Source organism: Lacerta agilis, chromosome 16 (genome assembly GCF_009819535.1).
Source record: "Lacerta agilis isolate rLacAgi1 chromosome 16, rLacAgi1.pri, whole genome shotgun sequence".
Classification (NCBI taxonomy): domain Eukaryota; kingdom Metazoa; phylum Chordata; class Lepidosauria; order Squamata; family Lacertidae; genus Lacerta; species Lacerta agilis.
Genome location: NC_046327.1, coordinates 38,901,977 through 38,919,773, shown reverse-complemented (window position 1 = coordinate 38,919,773; position 17,797 = coordinate 38,901,977). Strand labels below are relative to the sequence as shown.

Genomic DNA, 17,797 nt, shown 5'->3' with positions numbered 1-17,797 from the left:
CAAACTTCTGACCAGCAAGCCCTAGGCTCAGTGGTTTAGACCACAGCGCCACCCGCACCCTTTACCTTTACAACAATGTGTACAATATACAAAAGTGTAATGTTTAATATGCAATATCGGCTTCATTTTGCATCACTGTAAGTGTTATCCTAAGAAGAAATGTGGCTGATTAAGACAGGCGTGTTGTGCATGGGAAAGAGAACGTGGCAAAAGCCACTTCCTCAGGCAGGTGCAAACCCTGCAGTCCATAACAGGCGTTCTGGGCATGCATTTCAGATGAGTGAGAGGAGCTCCCCTCCAAGTTCCCTTAAGAGGCTCAGGCAGGCCCAGTGCCAGCAATCCGCCTGGCTGGGCACTTCCTGGTAGAGGGCCCTGCCAGCTCAGAAGACGCAACCCAGGTGTGCCACCGCTCACCTCACTCGCCTTACCTACCCCCAGGCAGCCATTATTATCAATTATTATCATTACTATTTCTTACCCATCCTTCACCATGAGGACCCATGGTGAGTTTCAACCAATTAAAGGTAAAATATTGGAAACAGTTAACGCAGATTACAAGCAAGAGAATAGGGCAAGATCAAAATGTGGGCATATTCAACCACCCCAGAAGTTCCCAATCCTATTTGGCCTACTACCCCCTTTTCAGAAAAAAATATACTCACTATCCCCCTGGAAATCTACCTTCTTTAAGTGAACAAACAGAAAAAGGCAGTGACAAATTTGCATTCTTTTATGTATCTATATTCCTACCTATGTCCTACAACATAGTAAAGAAAGATGTTGTAAGAAAGACACCTTGAAGCTTGAAATTATATTTTTTTTAAAATTAAAATCGACCATAGTAACATTACACACAGGAAATTAAGATAAAGAAGGATAACATTAAAATAAAAGTTATGAATAACATTAAAAATAATCCTAATGAGAAGCATGAACCTAGTGCACTGCGGTCAGTTTATTCATGTTTGGCTCTATTTCTGTCAGCAGCATTCTTAAATCACCACAATTACCGGTAGCTCTCACCCAAGCCTGGGAAAACCCCTCGCCTCCAGCACGACCTCCATTGCTGGCTACCCTCCTGCATCGGCACCCGACCTGCCAGCAAGCGCCATCACACAACGGAGGATGAAACATCTCTGAATGGGTTTTTAAAAAAATAATAATTCTCTTCTCCCATTATGCTTCCGCCCCCCATTGCACCCAAGGCTACTCCCGCCCCGCTGGATGGCACATGTGGAAAACACTGAACTCCCCCCCCTTCCTTCCGCTCCTGGAGGCCGGTGCGAGGCCGCCCCCTGCGCCTCTCCGACGGGACCCCCAGAATGGTGTGTAGCCCCAGCCGGCAGATTTATGAAATGTGGCTCCAGAGACGGGGGGGGGGGGCTCCCCTGCTCGAGGTCCCAAATCTCAGTCACAATGTTGGTGCCTTTCGGTGTGTCCGCTCCCCAGTAGTGGTCGTGGCGGGTGGCCATTCACCTCCCCCCCCCCCCCGCTTTCCCGCCAGAGGCCGCATCCAGGCTCAGCCAGGCCCTTTTGAGCAGCGGGGTTTCCTCTCCTTGGGCGTTTCGAAGCCGCCTTCCTTCAGCCCGAGGTCTGTGAACGGGCGCCACCTGCTGGCGAGTAGCAAAGGGCGTCTCCCGAAGTGCCTTCTCTGCCCTCTGCACTTGTAAGGCATATTGTTGGCACATGATCCATTTTTCGGGTGTGGAAACGGGGAGACCTCCTCTGGGAATCGCCTCTGAGAGCCTTAGGATGTTGGGGGGCTGCACGCCTGTAGCCACTGCCCCACAGTCCCGTGGGGATTCATTTGGTGTTCTGGATAACCTCAGAAATAACCAAGTTGCTTAAAAAATACTTATTTTCTCACATGTATATCATGTATACAGATATTTCAATCTTTGGAGAGTTCCATATGTTTTACAAATGTTTTGCTCTTTAAAAGGTGGGACAGAAACAGCCTCCAGCACTAACTCTCCTTTGTACTCAAAGTATTATTATTATCACCAGGACTTTTTTCCCCAGCCGGAGCTCAGTTCTGGCCCCTCTCAGGTGGGCGCCATCGCCATTCCAAGAGAACAAGGGAGAGGTTCATGGTGAGCGCCAGCACTTGTTTTTCTTGAAAAATAGCGTTCATTATTATTATTTACAGTATTTCCCCCATTTATTGAAATCTTGACACTTTGATCAACCTAACAATGCAAACACTATAAACTTTTCCCACTGCCATTTTCCTGTTTATGCTGGCAATTTGACAGATGTGAGGCATGTCCATTTTGTGCATTGCCTTTTTAAAAAAGTAGATTATGTTGCCGTTAAAGAAACCACAATGACTCCAGTGGAATTAATCTGCATAACGGGAGCAGATGTATAGGAAGCCTGAAGTGCAAATGAGGCTGCTGGTTGAGAGCCCTATCTTTCATCTGCAGGATCTTCTGACTGTTTGTCAGGTTTTAAGGGACGTGGGTGGCGCTGTGGGTTAAACCACAGAGCCTAGGGCTTGCCGATCAGAAGGTCGGCGGTTCGAATCCCCGCGATGGGGTGAGCTCCCGTTGCTCAGTCCCTGCTGCTGCCCACCTAGCAGTTTGAAAGCATGTCAAAGTGCAAGTAGATAAATAGGTACCGCTCCGGCGGGAAGGTAAACGGCGTTTCCGTGCGCTGCTCTGGTTCGCCAGAAGCAGCTTAGTCTTGCTGGCCACAGGACCCGGAAGCTGTACGCCGACTCCCTTGGCCAGTAAAGTGAGTTGAGCACTGCAACCCCAGTCAGACACGACTGGACCTAATGGTCAGGGGTCCCTTTAGCTTTACCTTAATATGTGACGTGAGTCTTCCTTGTGGTCCACTCCCCCGTCACTTTTAACATCTTACTGAACCTGCGAGACCCCCATTGCAGGGGCTCGGCCAGTGCGGTGGAGGGATGAGAGTGTTGGCCTAGGACCTGGAAGAGACCAGGATTTGAATCCTCATTCTCATGAAGCTCATTTGGTGTGACCTCAGCCCAGTCACTGCCTCTCAGCCTAACCTACCTCACAGGGTTATTGTGGGGATTCAGTGAGCAGTGTGAGACCCATGTATGCCACCTTGAGCTCATTGGAGGAAGAAAGGTGGGACATAGGTAAATGCAATGAATGAATGGATGAATGAATGAATGAATGAATGAATGAATTAATGACTATTGGGGCCCCTTCCAGTTCTACAATTCAGTGATTCTATACAAAGGGAGAAGAGGCAAGACAATCCTGTGCCTGTTTATTCAGAAGTAAATCCCACTGTGTTCATCCAGAACTTCAGCCTTCAGCACATGCTGAACTCTTGTTAGGGATGGGGAGAAAAGTGATTTGGTTGGGATTTTAATGCAAACTTACCCAATTTACACTTTCTGAAAAAAGATGCAAACTGAAACATGGCTATCCTTAGAAAATTCACACTTCTCTGACTCTTGTGATGCAGTTCTAGCCAAATAATGTATGCAAATTGCATGTACAAGAGCAGAGGTTTTCAACTTTTATGAGTTAACAGTTCCCTTGACCAACTGCATTCTTTCTCCAGCTCCCCTGTAGGGAAACATGCTCCGAGTCTCAGGGGCTCAGTTATGTTGCTCCTTGCCTGCTGAGCTGTCAGCCCCTCACCCCTCTTTTGGACACCCCTGACCATCATTCAAGGCGCCCCAAAGTGCCATGGTGCACTGGTTGAAAAGCACTAGAGGAAAGTGAAAATATTAGTCAAATTTGCATACAAAAATGTGTATATTACAAGAAATTTTCATTAAAATGCTCACAATTGTTAATAAGGAATCCTTATTTAAAACATAATCACAAGTGAAACTGAGATAAAGCAAAATTTATAGATTCACCTCCCCCCCCCCCTTTCTCTTACTAAAAGAGACTTAGCTTTGGTTAGGCTGTGCCCAAGGTGATCTGTTGGTGATGCAAAACAGAACTCCACCACCTGCTCCTCCAGAATGTTCTTTCTGGGCACTCTTGAGTTTGGCTGGCTTATCTTCCTCTAGCAGAAAGGATATAGTGCCCTCAGCCCACCACCAGCTGAAGCCGCCTTATGTTTCCTGCATGTTGCTTGCTCTCCTTATCTTCCTATAGCTCTTCCTGCAGTCTCACAGCAAGGAGAGAACACCAACCTCACCACACGCCATTTGTCTTGCTTGGGTGCTCTTTACTCTTCCAGCCACTTTTGTCACTGTCCTCCCTGCAGGTAAGTGAGCCAGCAGCCCCCTCCGTGTCACTTCTTGGGGACTGGGAAAAGTGCACAAACCCTGGGATTTCCTCTTCTAGCTAGCCAGAGGTGGGGGTGGATAATGAAAGCCAAACTGCTGCCTTTGACAGAAGCTGCTTGGTGGTCTTGTTTGGCCCATCATTCTTTCAGCCTGGCCAACCTGACATGGCAGTTGTTGAGAATAAAATTGAATGACCTCATGTATATCTCTGAGTCTCATAGAGCAAGGGGAGGAGAGGAACATGGTGAAGGACAAGAAGTAAATCTATGGGATTAATAGAAAAGCCAAGTCAATTCAATTGTTTATGCACTATGTATATATCCCTTACCTCATTGAAAAACGTTACAAAACTGATTAAAGAATTAAAATCAATTAAAAAGACAGCAAGAAGTCAAAATGAAAGGAAATAATTAAGTTAGAGTAAGTATGGCTGCAATCACACGAAGGAGAAAGTCCCTTTGAACTTAGTGGGAATTACGTCTATGATTAAACATGCCTACGTTTGCATTGCAAGTACCGGTGAGTAATGAATGCCCTGCTCTGCTGCTCAAAGGGTATTCAGGGTAGCGTCACACCATGAAAATGCAGAGGGAAAAATAGGTGTCAGAGAGGCAAAAGAGCACATTTAAACTGCAGTACTCTAAATGAAAACAGAAAGGAGCAGCAACAAAACTTTAAACATTACAAGACTGCTGAAACAGAAATCAACTTGGAGTGCAAAAAACTAGAATGGGATCCTGACAGATCTCCACTGAGAAGATGCTTGAAAACAGAATTGACCTGGACACAATGGACCCAAAGCAGCTTCATATGCCCTGATGAGAAAATTGATATTTCTTGACATTATTTCATGTGCATTCCTAAGCATTTGGGTTGGTGTTGATGACAACTTTACAAACTCACCAATGGGTCATTGGGCAATGGTTCTAAACCAGAAGAAGGGGAAAAACCTGGGATTCCCTTTAATGGTTGGTTGGAGAGAAGGCTTTTTAAAAGAATTATTTTGCAAGCTAAAACTCTGCTTTTCTCTCTTTCTTAACAGTAATGAGATCCTGGAAGCTCTGCATGGATGTTCTGTGGTGTGCTGTGACCCTCACAGCATTTCCAGGTTGGTGCTCCAAAACTGGGACTGTACACTCAGCTCAATCCCATTTCAAAAGGCTCCTCCAGAGGAGCTATTTATTCAGCATTTGCAATGATTTGCTTGCACAAAGCTTATTTAGCGGTTATTGATATTCATTCTGATTTGCAGGGAAGTCAAGTTGTACTGCAATGAGCATTTATTCTGATATGCCTGTGGGTTGTTTATAGGGGCTTGTCCACTTTGGGGGTGCCTGGATTAGAGGCTTGGTTTCTTATTGTTGTCATATGAGCCTCACCAGCGCAGGGAATGACTAGAGACACTCCTGCAGATGGTCCTGAGGTATTGTTATAAGAATATTAAGGTCTGAGATATATAATAAATGTTCATAAATGTACCAAGCAAACACGTACATAAATATATAAACCACATGTCTGAAGCAGCACAGGAAGACAGGTAGACCGCCTTTTCTCTGATGTAGGTATGGTGTTTGTGGGGGATGGTCTTGGGCTACACCCCTTCTGTGATGTATGCATGATGTATGGAGGGGTGGTCTTGAGCTCCAGGGCAGGGAATTTCAAAATGGCTATATAAGGCCTTGCTCACCATTGTTCGAGGTCCTCCTCCTCTCTCCTGCGTGTGAGGGGAGCACCCTGTTGCAACAGCTTTAATAAAGATCAGGCTTACTAGCTGCTTTGCTTCTCCATATTCTCTGGTTGGCCTCTGTTATTTTCTCCTGCCGGTGGAGAACCTACAAAGGACTCTATAAGGCCTCTTGTGGACCCCATAAGGGAATAAGGGCAGATTTTGTTTACAACAGTATCCTAAACCCAAGTTGTTCAGGGCTTTGTAATCAATACAAGAACCTTGAACATGGCTTGGTATCAGATAGGCATCCAGTGGCAGCAGTTTTATCAATGGTGTCGCATGTTCTCAACCAGAAGCTCCCATCAGCCGTCTGGCCACAGTGTTCAGCACCAGCTGGAGCTTCTGAACTAGGTCCAGGGCAACCCCACATAGAGTGCATGTCAGCAATCTAGCCTCAAGGTTACAAACGTGTGCTATAGTGAGCAGACTTTCCCTGTCTAGGAATGGCCGTACTTGGCGAACCAGTAAAAAAAGGTAAAGGTAAAGGGACCCCTGACTGTTAAGTCCAGTCGCGGACGACTCTGGGGTTGTGGTGCTCATCTCGCTTTACTGGCCGAGGGAGCCGGCGTTTGTCTGCAGTAACAAAACAGACAGTCACGGGGACAAAAAGTTTACAGAGACAAAGTGAACAAAAGATGTGAAAATCTCTAGAATGGGTAGTTATAGGAAAAATACAACAACTTAACGTTAAATTGCTTATCGCAAAACTCGTTACTAAGCTGGGGGGGGGGGAAGAGAAGGGGCAGACAGAAGTTGAACAAGGGAACTTCTTCAATTTCACTAAATCAATACAATCATAAAAAACCCATAAAAAACCACAGCAACGTGTGGCCGGGTCAGCTAGTTATAAAACTATACAGCTATAAAACACATACATTTACATTTACACAATACACATACACAACACAACCTTATTTTCATCGCATAAAACATACCTACATTATATAATACCTACCTGTACTATACATATCAACATACCTCCACAGCTACCCCACACGGACACCCACCAAGTGACTTGACTTCCAGCCGTTCTTGTTACGCTACTTTATTTTTCCAATTAGCTTAAACACATTTAATTATTTCTTTAGTCTCTTCTTCTATCTTGACTTTACTCTCCTTTCACTCCAATCATTTTCTGGATTCACTCAATATCTGTCAGAAATTCTACTTTTCCCACATAGCTTTTGATGTATTCCTTAAAGATAGCCCACTCCTTATTCACTTTTTGTGCCATATCTCCTCTTATCCTCCCTGTTAATTTGGCAATATGGAAGTATTCCATCATTTTAGATAGCCAGACTCTTTTTGTTGGGACGCGGCTGCTTTTCCAATTTTTGGCAATCAATAACCTTGCCTCTGTAGTTGCATAAATAAATATTGGATGCCTTTTCCAGAGCTGCACGTACTGGAGGACGCTCAGAGGCTTGCAGGCACCCCCAGGGCGTTTTCCCAACACTCAGTGCCCCTGCTTCCCCCAAACATTTTCTCAACATTTATATACCCTTCCCGCTATATTATTGCATTTTCATACAAGTTGTATCTGTTGTGTTTCCAGGGGCTCAGCAGGAGCAAGAGTTTCTGAGCATCTGGCCCAGAAAGCCTGTGGTGGAATTTGGAGGCTCCATTGTATTAAACTGCAGTGCCAGTTGCAAGAACATTGTCCTGGAGACCAGCTTAAACAACGTTCCAGCAGGGGACGGTCCTACTTGGAGAGCCTTCAGCCTCACCAGCATCCGCAGCTGGGAACCAAAACCATTGTGCTTTGCTACATGTCAAAATACTACAGTTCAGGAAGCAGCCATCACCGTTTACCGTAAGTCATATTTTAGACTGCCTTAGAATAATCATTCAGCTCGCCTTGAAGGAAAGTGGAGCTTGCTCAGTGAAATACAGGGAGGGGTTTCCTCTGCTTTAGAGGCACAGATTCAAATTCAGCAGGAGTCCAGACAAGAAGGTGACTGAATGTGCACCCCACTGGCAGGGAAGTCTTTCTTTTTCCAACAGGCCTTTGAGAACTGACTGCTTTTATTGAAAGGGCTGGTGCTGTGCTGCTTTTATGGTAACTATTGGTATGTTTTAAACAGATTTCATATTGTTATATCGTTTTAATTCTACCAATATTCAGTTGTATTTTAATAATTGACCTTTTAGTGGTTCTTGTTCTTATCTGTAAGCTGTCCTGAGTCCTGTCAAGGAAAATAAGAAATACAGAGTCAGACCATTGGCCCATCCAGCCCAGTACTGTAACTGAGAGCAGATTCCCCAGGATGCCTGGCAGATACATTAAATGTGCACAAAAGCATTTGGTTAAAATGAAATGAACAGAGGTCACAGGAAACTACCACATGCCAAGTCAGACCATTGGCCCACCTAGCTCAGTATTGTCTGCACTAACAGGCAGTGGCTCTCTGGGGTTTCAGGCAGGGGACATTCCCAGCTCTACCTCCACCAGCCCAGTTTAGCCCTAAAACAACGTTGTGAACTGCCCTGAGATCTGCAGATGAAGGGTGGTATACAAAACAAACATGGATGATGAGGATGATGATGATAATAATAATAATGATAATGATAATCCAAAAACAGAAATAGCTTTTAGGAGATCCACAGATCTTCTTCAATTCCACATTGAAAGACAACCAGTAGGAAAACCTCCCCCTGCAAAGCCCATCTAGTCTGGTGTTGGCACCCAGAGGCATTACATCAAGGCAGTCTGGCTTCAGGGACTTGAAGTGATAACATTTGTGATGGAAGCAAACAAAGCAAATTTTCATTTCCCTGTTATTTGTGCATTTTGGGCTGCTGTTTTGCATAATTCAGTTGATTATTTTGCAGAATGTGCATACAGGAGCTCTGTCTCTTGTGCACATCCTGAAGGAGTTGGACACTAAATGCCCCACGATCCCTGGAATGGAAGGGTGGTGGTGAAATATGCCCAAACATGACAAGACCAGCAGGCCCTTGATCCAGCTTTGCACTCCTTTCCTCAGGTAGCACAGGTCCAAAAGCCCACAAAATATCAAAACAACAGCAAGTCCTCTTCAGTGACTTCTGGCTCGCCTTGCGTTCTGCTGAGGTCCTCTCACGACAGCAGTCATGGGGCCCCAGAGTTCATTCTGGTCCCAGCAGACTTAGTGGATTGGTCTTTCCAGCTCCTGAGCCCCTTGGTGCCAGAGTAGCCTTTCCCCAGGCTATGGGACTCAAGGAGTGACAGGTCCAATGGCCCCTCCTTAGGACCCCTAGAGTGGCGCTTCTTGTGCGCCTGGTGCCACAGTGGCAGGAGAAGCCCCTCTCCCCTTCTCACTGGAAGGAGACCCAAGGAGACGGTATCCTCACAGCTTCGACTTCTCCTGGCTCAGCCTTAGCCCTCCAGTTAACTCCTGTCTGAATGCTCTCCCAAAACACTCAACACTGTCTTCCAGTCTAAGCCAAGAGACTCCTTTCTCTAGCTGTAGATCATTTCCTCAGAGTGGACGTTACACACATTGACCAGAATCACCTCAACAACTCTCCCTCCCAAAACTGTCTCTAAAAATTCTATCTCTATCTCTATGCACGGCCATAGCCAAGGGAGGGCAGCTGCGTCCCTCAATCAAGGAAAACAATAGAAATACTTAACTGACCAATCACATTGGTTCTGCCCCCCCCCAACAAAAATCCTGGCTACACCCATGTCTCTATCTCAACACTCCCTCAGAAACTGCTCTTTTTATTCTCCCCCCCCCCAGTGCTGACTCCCCCCCTCCCCTCCGGCTAGCTATCTTGGTAGCCAATCAGAGAGAGGCTTCAGCCCTCTGGTGGAATTCTGAGGAACTGCACCCCCAGACTCTGCTCTGGCTCTGCCTGGTGGGAGGGGTTGGGTGCAGGTATACCGGGGAGGGATGTCAAAGGCACCAGAGTGATCAGTTCCAGAGATTTTTAAAGAAAGGTATAGACTTACTGCAAATCAGCCTGCCAGTTTCCCAAGCCTTTGCAGATGTGGGACAGACACCACAGCAGAGAGAGGGCATAACATTCTTCATACACAAAGCAGCGTTTGTCACTTTGCCTAAGGTTTCCCGTTGCTTCACCTGCCCAGATGAGGGCATAGGTGGCAAAACCCCAAGCCTGACAGATAGTTCCCCTCAGAGCCCAGTATCCCAAGCCCACAGGTAAGGATAGCATCAAAGCAAAGCCATTTAGGCTATATCAAAGCAAGTGAATATAAGCATAAATCAGCTCACTGCTACAACAACCACTAGTTAATTGTGGGGTTATCTTGACTACCAAGTTGGTGTTAGCAAAGCTTCTGGAATAGTTCACCTTTGGTTCAACACACTTTGCAAAGGAGGAAGCTGGAAGTGGGCTGAGAAGGGCTGCCTCATGACCTCATGGGCCTCATCCTTAAGGCCTGGGCACACCACCCTCTGTCCTCGGGGCATGCAGGAAGAATTATTTCCAGAGGAGACACAGAGAGGCAGAACCTTCACCCTTATGGTCTTCCGCCCCCTCTAAAACGAATAAACAAAAATGAAGAGTTGTCACCTTTTGTTCTGTTCCAGGAGCTCCAGAGCGCGTAGTGTTGGATCCGCTGCCAGAGGTGGAGGTGGGTAAGGAGTATAATGTGACTTGTCGAGTTTTCAATGTTGCCCCCATCCGGAACCTCACCGTGACCTTGTATAAAGGGAAGAAGAGGCTGTACGTGGAGACCTTTGAGGACCACAGGAATCCTGAAGCCGGCAATGTTGTGGTGACAAGCAAGAGCATCACCGCTCAGCAGAATGACCACGGAGAGGAAGTCTCCTGCCACACAGCTCTGGACCTGAGGCCGGAAGGGCCCCTCTTTGAAAAGGGATCAAATAATCTAAGTGGAGTGGCATGTAAGTGGCTGAACCAGGGGAAGTTTGGGGCATGGTGGCTGTGGCAGCACAAGTGTCTGGTTTCGAGGAGTTAAGGGCTTATCCACACTTTCCTCTTGTCCTGCTGCTTTTCCCCGGGAAAACCACTCTTTAGTGCTCAATCGGTGATTCGGGTTTTTCCCAGATTGCCATTTGTTCCATCCAATTTATCACTAAAGAGTGGGTTATCCCTGGGAATGGAACGGGGCAAGACAGAGGAAAACCTCTTGGGCCTGTACTTTCTAGATGTGGGACAAGCAGAAGTCTGTACAAGCACAGGTTTTTGTGAGGCTTACTGGGCCTTTACAACCTACCTAGCCTCGTCTCAATATTGTATCTGAGGACTAATCCACACTTCCTCTTGTCCTGCTGCTTTTCCCTGGAGAAAACTGTTCTTTCACATTCAGTTGCAGCAAATGGTAATTTGGGTTTTCTCTGGATTGATGTTTGCTCTGATTTAGAGCTGAAGAGCAAATTTTCCTTAGGAAGGGTGTGGAGAAAGTGACAAGTCTCCTAGAGATCCATGCTCTCTAGGAACAGAACAAGCAGAAGTGTGGGTGAGCCTGAGAGGACCTTTTCTCCCTCTCTCACCATCCAGTCAGGAGCTGCACCTGGAAGGCGGGTCCCAAAATCTCTGTTGAAAAAGGACACCCTCTCCCCCCCCCCCTTTACCCTGACAACCTCCCCCTCTCAATTCTTCTGCTTCTCCCCCACTTCTCATCTGCATGGTCTGTTGTTCTTAATGGCCTGCCATTTAGTTCTCCTTGTGTTTATTTTAATGGCATCTCTTTTTGCAATCTCCTGAACAGGAGAATTGATTTAGCCTGTATTTCCACTGGCCTGGCATCTTCCCTTCATACTCCAAAAATCAGCTAAATTTACTACATTTAGGATTATGAGCAGTCTGCCCCCTGCCACAAAATCATAACATTTTAAAGCTACAGGCAGGAGTGGGGGTACCTCAGGTCTGGAGACTAAATGTCCCCCCACCCCAGCCTCTCTTTTCTGACCCTCAGGGTGACCCCACCCATGCCATGTCCCTCACAGACTCTCCCCTGCATCCTCCTGGAGGAATCTGTCCTTGAACTATGATAATGTCTGTCGCTTGCCTGGAAGGTGGATGAAGAGATGTGTTTGCGGTTTGTATGTGTGTGGAAACCTCTGGTGTTTGCAGGCTTCAAATGTAGCCAGCTCTGCAAGGGTTAAGAGTCACAGCCTGTTGCTCAGCTCACTCTTGCCTCTGACTCACTGCTGCCATGTGGCCCTTGGAAGATTAGGCAGTGCTCTCCTTGGGCCACATGCCTGCTGTTGGTAAACAGTTATAATAAATTGGACAAATCAGTCTATTTCTGTCCCATGTCAGTTTTGTACACGCTTACTCACAAACCTGCTCTGTCCTATTTTCATATTAATCTATAATTTTAAACAAAACTGTAAGGTTCTCAGTTGTTGCTCATGAGTAACCAAGCGGACTCCGTCACTTCTTTTCTCAATTCTTTATTGTGCAGATATTTACAGTGCAGAGCATAAAAGTTCACGTCTGTCTCATCCTTTGCCAGAGTCCAGGAATGACTCTTTCCGGTTCTTTGCCCAGCATAAAAGCCGCGAGATGCGGAACCCCCTCCTACCATCCCTGCGCCTGGCCCCTCTGCGCAAGTGGGGAGACGGAAGAGGTGCGTCTCCCCCTGTGCCTGCTCGGTGCGATGGCTCTCCTACCCTGGCAGAGCCCTGGTCTGCACTTCCCTGGTCAGGCTCTCCCTCCCCACTAGAGAGACCGCTGCCTTCCCACTAGAAGAAGAAGAATTGCTGAAATGGTGGGGCGGGGGCTCGCGATAGCCAGAAAGCCCCGACACCACTCTGCGCTGATGCGAGGGCAGTACCCTGACAAAACAATCAGTATGAAAATTAGCATTTTAAATGCAGGTTTAAAACACATTAGAATATGCAATTCTAAATGTATTTTCTGCCCTACAATACTAGTTTTAACATTTATTTTGGTAATGTTTTTGAACTAAGAATCGCACCAGCACATTTGGAAGGTGGCAGTCTGCACAAAGCATATTCTGGGAGGTGTGGATTACGGTAGGTCAATTTGTACAGTGATTCAAATTTGTTTGCTAAAAACCATTGGCCATCACAAAACCTGCAACCGTCAGGCGAGAGATCCTTTTCTAATAATAAAAAGCATAGATGATCTTCAGCACATGCACATTGTCCCCCATGGGTCTGATGAGGATGGTGTAGTCAACACTAACAAGTTCAGTGTGAATCAAGGATAGCACTGCCAAGAGACATTTGACACATTCAGATCTTGGCAGCTCGGTGGAAGGAGGAGAGGAACATGGAAGCCCAGTGGGCTGTCACTTGATCTTAACATTTCCCTTGCTTTATGTGTTATTTCAGACCCTCCAGAGCAGGTGGTCATGGAGCTCCAGAAGTCTTCCACAGGCCACAGCTGGCACTATAACCTGAAATGCCACATTGTAAGAGTGGCCCCCCTCAGCAAGCTCACAGTGACCTTCTTCAAAGAGGCAGAGAGGCTACATTCGCAGAAACTCTGGAACTATACCAGGCCTGAGCGTGCCAACGTTACAGTCACCCACCCCATCACCCTGAGACCGTGGGACCATGGGAAGGTGGCTACCTGTCATGTGACACTGGATTTCAGCCCCCACAAAAAGCCCTTCACTGCTGCATCCCACAAGGTGCAACTCAGGACAGCTGGTGAGTTTGTAGGCATAACATGTGCTCTGAGTCACCTTTTTAACAAACCAACCAACCAACCACTGTTTTATTTGAATCAGTGCTTCAGCTCATGGCTTGCAACATTTAAATAAGTTTCTCCACTTTGGGATTGTGCAGCTTCAGTCTCACCATAATGTATAAGAACCATTGTCGTCATGTAGCATAAGGGCATAGCCACCACAGATAATTTAAATGCACACACAAATACAAACACATTAATGAGAGAACAGATTCCTTCCTAACCAATCAGCCTTCTCCAGCTTTGCAAGTGTTTTGGACTACAGTTCCCATCAGCCCCCACCCAGGCCCTCATGGCCATGCTAGTTGAGGCTGATGGGAACTGTAGTCCAAAATAGCTGGAGAGCACCAGGTTGGGGGAGGCTGCTCATCTGCTGTCTTCTCCCTTCTCTGAGTGACAAGGGCAAGTGAGTGGGCACAGTTCAGGTAGAGAGTTGCAGCATAAGGTTTCACTCATATGTCCAAAATGCCTTATATGTCTACCATGCTCTGTAATTACGGTACCATTCAGACTGGCAGCCACTCTCCATCCAGCATCTTAGGGCTTACCCACCTTACCTGCCCTCCACACTTTCACAGGCACAGCTCCAGTCCAAGCACTTTTGTGTGGGTGGGTATTGCTCCAGAGCTTTCCCCTCCTCCGAGGGCCCTCTGGTGGTTCCCTCACTGTGAGAAGCGAAGTTACAGGGAACCAGGCAGAGGGCCTTCTCGGTGGTGGTGCCTGCCCTGTGGAACGCCCTCCCTTCAGATGCCAAGGAGATTAAGAACTACATAATTTTTAGAAGACACCTGAAGGCAGTCCTGTATCGGGAAGTTTTTAATGTTTGATGCTTTATTATGTTTTATATATTCTGTAAGCTGCCCAGATGGGTGGGGTATAAATAATAAAATTAGTATTAGTATTCCTTGTGAAAACCCACTCTTTAAAGCTAAATCAGCATAAATGGCAATCTGCGGGAAATCTGAATTGCCCTTTGTTGTGCTTCCATCTTTAAAGAGCAGATTTTGCAGGGCAACCTCCAAAGTACAATGTAACTTTTCAGGTACTGAAAGTTGATGCTGACATATAATCAGATATGCCCATTCAGCAATAACATTCTCTAATTCACTGCATGTTCAGAGCTAATTTTGTGGGGACATAAAGTGACATTGAATTTACTGTTTGAGAACTGTGACCCCAAGTTTGCTGAACACATTGAAACTGAAGTATTCAATTTGCTCATTAATGTTTCAGAGAACCTTGACCTACCGGTAAGTTGGGCGATATGATGAATGTTTGTATTTTTTCTCTCCCTTGGATCTCGATCAGAGGTGGGGAACCTTTGGCCCTCTAGATGTTGTTGGACTACAACTCCCATCAACCTCCTCTCTTGGTCATGCTGGCTGGGTTGATGGGAGATGCATTTCAGCAACATCTGGGAGGGCCACAGGCTCCCCACTGCTGATTTACCGGTAGTTTGCCTTGGTACCTTTACTGATGTTTAGGGACATTGCCTGCCTCGCCTCCCTGCTTTCTTCTCCTCTTACATTTCTTCTCACTTTCAGAATCCTCCACAGCTATAATTGTAGCTGCTTCTTCCATAGCCATGCTGTCTCTTCTCCTCGTCTACTATCTGGTCTGGGTGTGTGCAGCTTCTAAATGGAACCCAGGAGGGCCGAACAAATGTCAAGCTAATAAGTCGAGAAAGCTTTGGATCAAGACTACCGTACACTTGTGTTTTATGAACATCCATACAGAAAGCAGATGAGCTATGAGTCATAAAGGCAACTATGAAGCATTTTGTACATGGGAAAGTGCTGTGAACCTTTTTTTTAAAAAAAAAAAAGTAACACAAGCCGGAATCACAATCAGACTTGGTCTTCAGCCTGACACACAGGGGAGGTGGGGAGAGGCATGTTGTCAGGCCAATAGCATTATTTCTCTCCACCTGCTCTCTTCCTTCTCCTGGAGGTGCGCACAATCAGATGTCCAAGTGACACAGTAGCTGTCTGGATGATGTGCCACCCATTCATTGTTTTAAAGGACCTCTCATATTTCAGAAGCTTGTCTACAACCTAGCTGCACGAATATAAGATGGGGAATGCCTGGCTTGCCCATAGAATAGAAGGGTTGGAAGGGCCCCCCAAGGGTCATCTAGTTCAACCCCCTGCAATGCAGAAATCTCAGCCAAAGCATCCATGACCATCCTTCCAGCCTCTGCTTAAAAACCTCCAAGGAAGGAGAGCCACCACCCCCAAGGGGAGACCATTCCACTGTCAAACAGCGTCTTACCGTCAGAATTTGGTCCTGATGTTTATTCGGAATATCCTTTCTTGCAACTTGAAGCCATTGTTTCAAGTCCTACCTCCAGAGCAGGAGAAAACAAGCTTGCTCCAGGTGACAGACCTCGAGATATTGGAAGATGGATATCATATCTCCTCTCTATTTCCTCTTTTCCAGGCTAACATATCCACCTCCTTCATCTGTTCCTCTCAGGCTTGGTTTCCAGAACACTTGATCATCTTGGTTGCCCTCCTCTGCACACATTCCAGCTTGTAAACATCCTCCTTGAACTCTGGTGCCCAGTTGTCCCCACTGACACTGAGTCACTTGATAGGGAAAGTTTTAGCGCAAATACATACCAATGAAAGAAAAATGCAAAACAAAAAAGGCATTTTTTTCCTTTTGGGGGGGGGGGAAGCTCTCCTTTAGAGGAATCTTTGCGCATTGCATCCAGTGAAGAAAGAAGAAAAGTGCAGTGAGGATTTTTATGTCCTGTTTGTCTTGCCCCACTGCTACAGTGCATGACAGTCATGTTAAAGAGGAACAAGTCTATATTTGCTGTTTTCCTTCATTTGATTTATTGCTGTCTTTCACCACAAGGTCCCTGAGCAGGTCACAGCAATTTAGCAGGTCAGACTAGGATACGGCTGCTATCACCAGAACCTCCGTTACACCCAGGTGTTCGAGAAACTCAGGCAGACCTGTGCAGAGCTTGTCTGAGACCTGGGGCAGGAGTCTTGTTCATGAGATGCCACCACCTAATCTGATCTAGCTACACACTAGTACACAGTAACACAGCTCCATATTTTCCTATCGAAGCCTTGCCTTGCATATGGACCAGCAGGGGCATTTTGCCCATTAAGTCCATGGTCAGCTGGGGTGTTCTGGCATGAGATGTTCTTGCCATGACAGCGTAGGTTTGGCAGGGCTCTTCAGCTGACTTCGTCCTCCAAGGCCTGGGGCAAGCAAAACTGGCTGTCCCCACCCCTCTACACAAGCCTGAACTTGGGATCCCAAGTGGTTCGCTAGCTTCTTAAGGCCAAATCATGATGTAGCTGAAGGACTTGCCTCCAAACACCAAATCTGGGATGCAGTTTGCTCTTCCACCTCATGCTGCAGCCAAGCCAAGGCACATGCCACATTCTTTCTGAAAAATATCAACTTCCAACTCTCAAAGGTGTGTCACTGCTTCACCCCTCTCCATACTAGTACAAGACTAAGGTGACAGAGCCAGGGTTATGCAGTACCTTTATTGGAAGATTTTGGTCAGTGTCCACAGGTCAGTGAGACCACCATTTAAAATTTTTATTTTATTGTTACATTTATATCTCACCTGGAGGAAGTTATTGGAGCTCTCCGGTGCCTAGTGGGGAAGGGGGTCACCAAAGGAAAGAGACCTGGGGGACTGGGTTGCCATTATCGCGTGTGGGCACGTTTGTGTTTAAAGTTTTGCTAATGCTAATAACGTGCCCGATTTCTTCCTCCACCGTCCACCATTGGCGAATGTGCACCTGCCCTTGCAAGGACTCAGGGTAGCATGTATCGTATGGAAGTCCTTTTAAATGTGTGTGTCTTTACCTAAAAGTTGCAGGTGGTGGGCGATCTCTGAAACAAAGAGGTTGCTCTCCCCCCTCCCCTTCCCTATCTTTACGGCCGTGACTCTAAATATATTTAACGACAAAGCGGGAATTCAACAGGTGTAGCACAAGAGATGCCGCACGGAGACGGAGCAGGGTAAAACAGTGGAGGGGGGGGAGGGGGGCTGTCATCTGTGTGGAGGTGCTAGATTAATTATTTTCACTCGGAGCAGCCCTGGAGATCTCAAGAGCAATTCCTTTCCATTGCAAAGAGCGTGGTGGTTTGCTTGTTTATTTCCCTGAAAAACAGCCAGCCCCTGAAAACTCCTCGGCCAAAAGAGAGACGCACCGGCCCTGCACGCG

At 46.6% G+C, this 17,797-nt stretch overlaps 1 protein-coding gene across 1 annotated transcript; it reads left to right on the top strand.

Annotated features, from left to right (window-relative positions):
- The first annotated feature begins 4,130 nt into the window (after positions 1–4,130).
- Positions 4,131–16,886, top strand: LOC117061213 (intercellular adhesion molecule 1-like). Its single transcript, XM_033173900.1, has 7 exons — positions 4,131–4,206; positions 5,271–5,336; positions 7,513–7,770; positions 10,496–10,809; positions 13,150–13,555; positions 15,140–15,216; positions 16,770–16,886. Exons 2-7 carry the CDS (start codon positions 5,273–5,275, stop codon positions 16,884–16,886), a joined length of 1,236 nt encoding a protein of 411 aa, XP_033029791.1. The 5' UTR covers positions 4,131–4,206; positions 5,271–5,272.
- Positions 16,887–17,797: the final 911 nt, after the last annotated feature.

Bases quoted from the DNA above. Each gene is read 5' to 3' on its own strand.
- LOC117061213 (XM_033173900.1), top strand. From the start codon at position 5,273: ATGAGATCCTGGAAGCTCTGCATGGATGTTCTGTGGTGTGCTGTGACC. The intron at 5,337-7,512 runs GTTGGTGCTCCA...TTGTGTTTCCAG, and splicing joins GACCCTCACAGCATTTCCAG to GGGCTCAGCAGGAGCAAGAG. The intron at 10,810-13,149 runs GCATGTAAGTGG...AGATCTTGGCAG, and splicing joins CAAATAATCTAAGTGGAGTG to CTCGGTGGAAGGAGGAGAGG.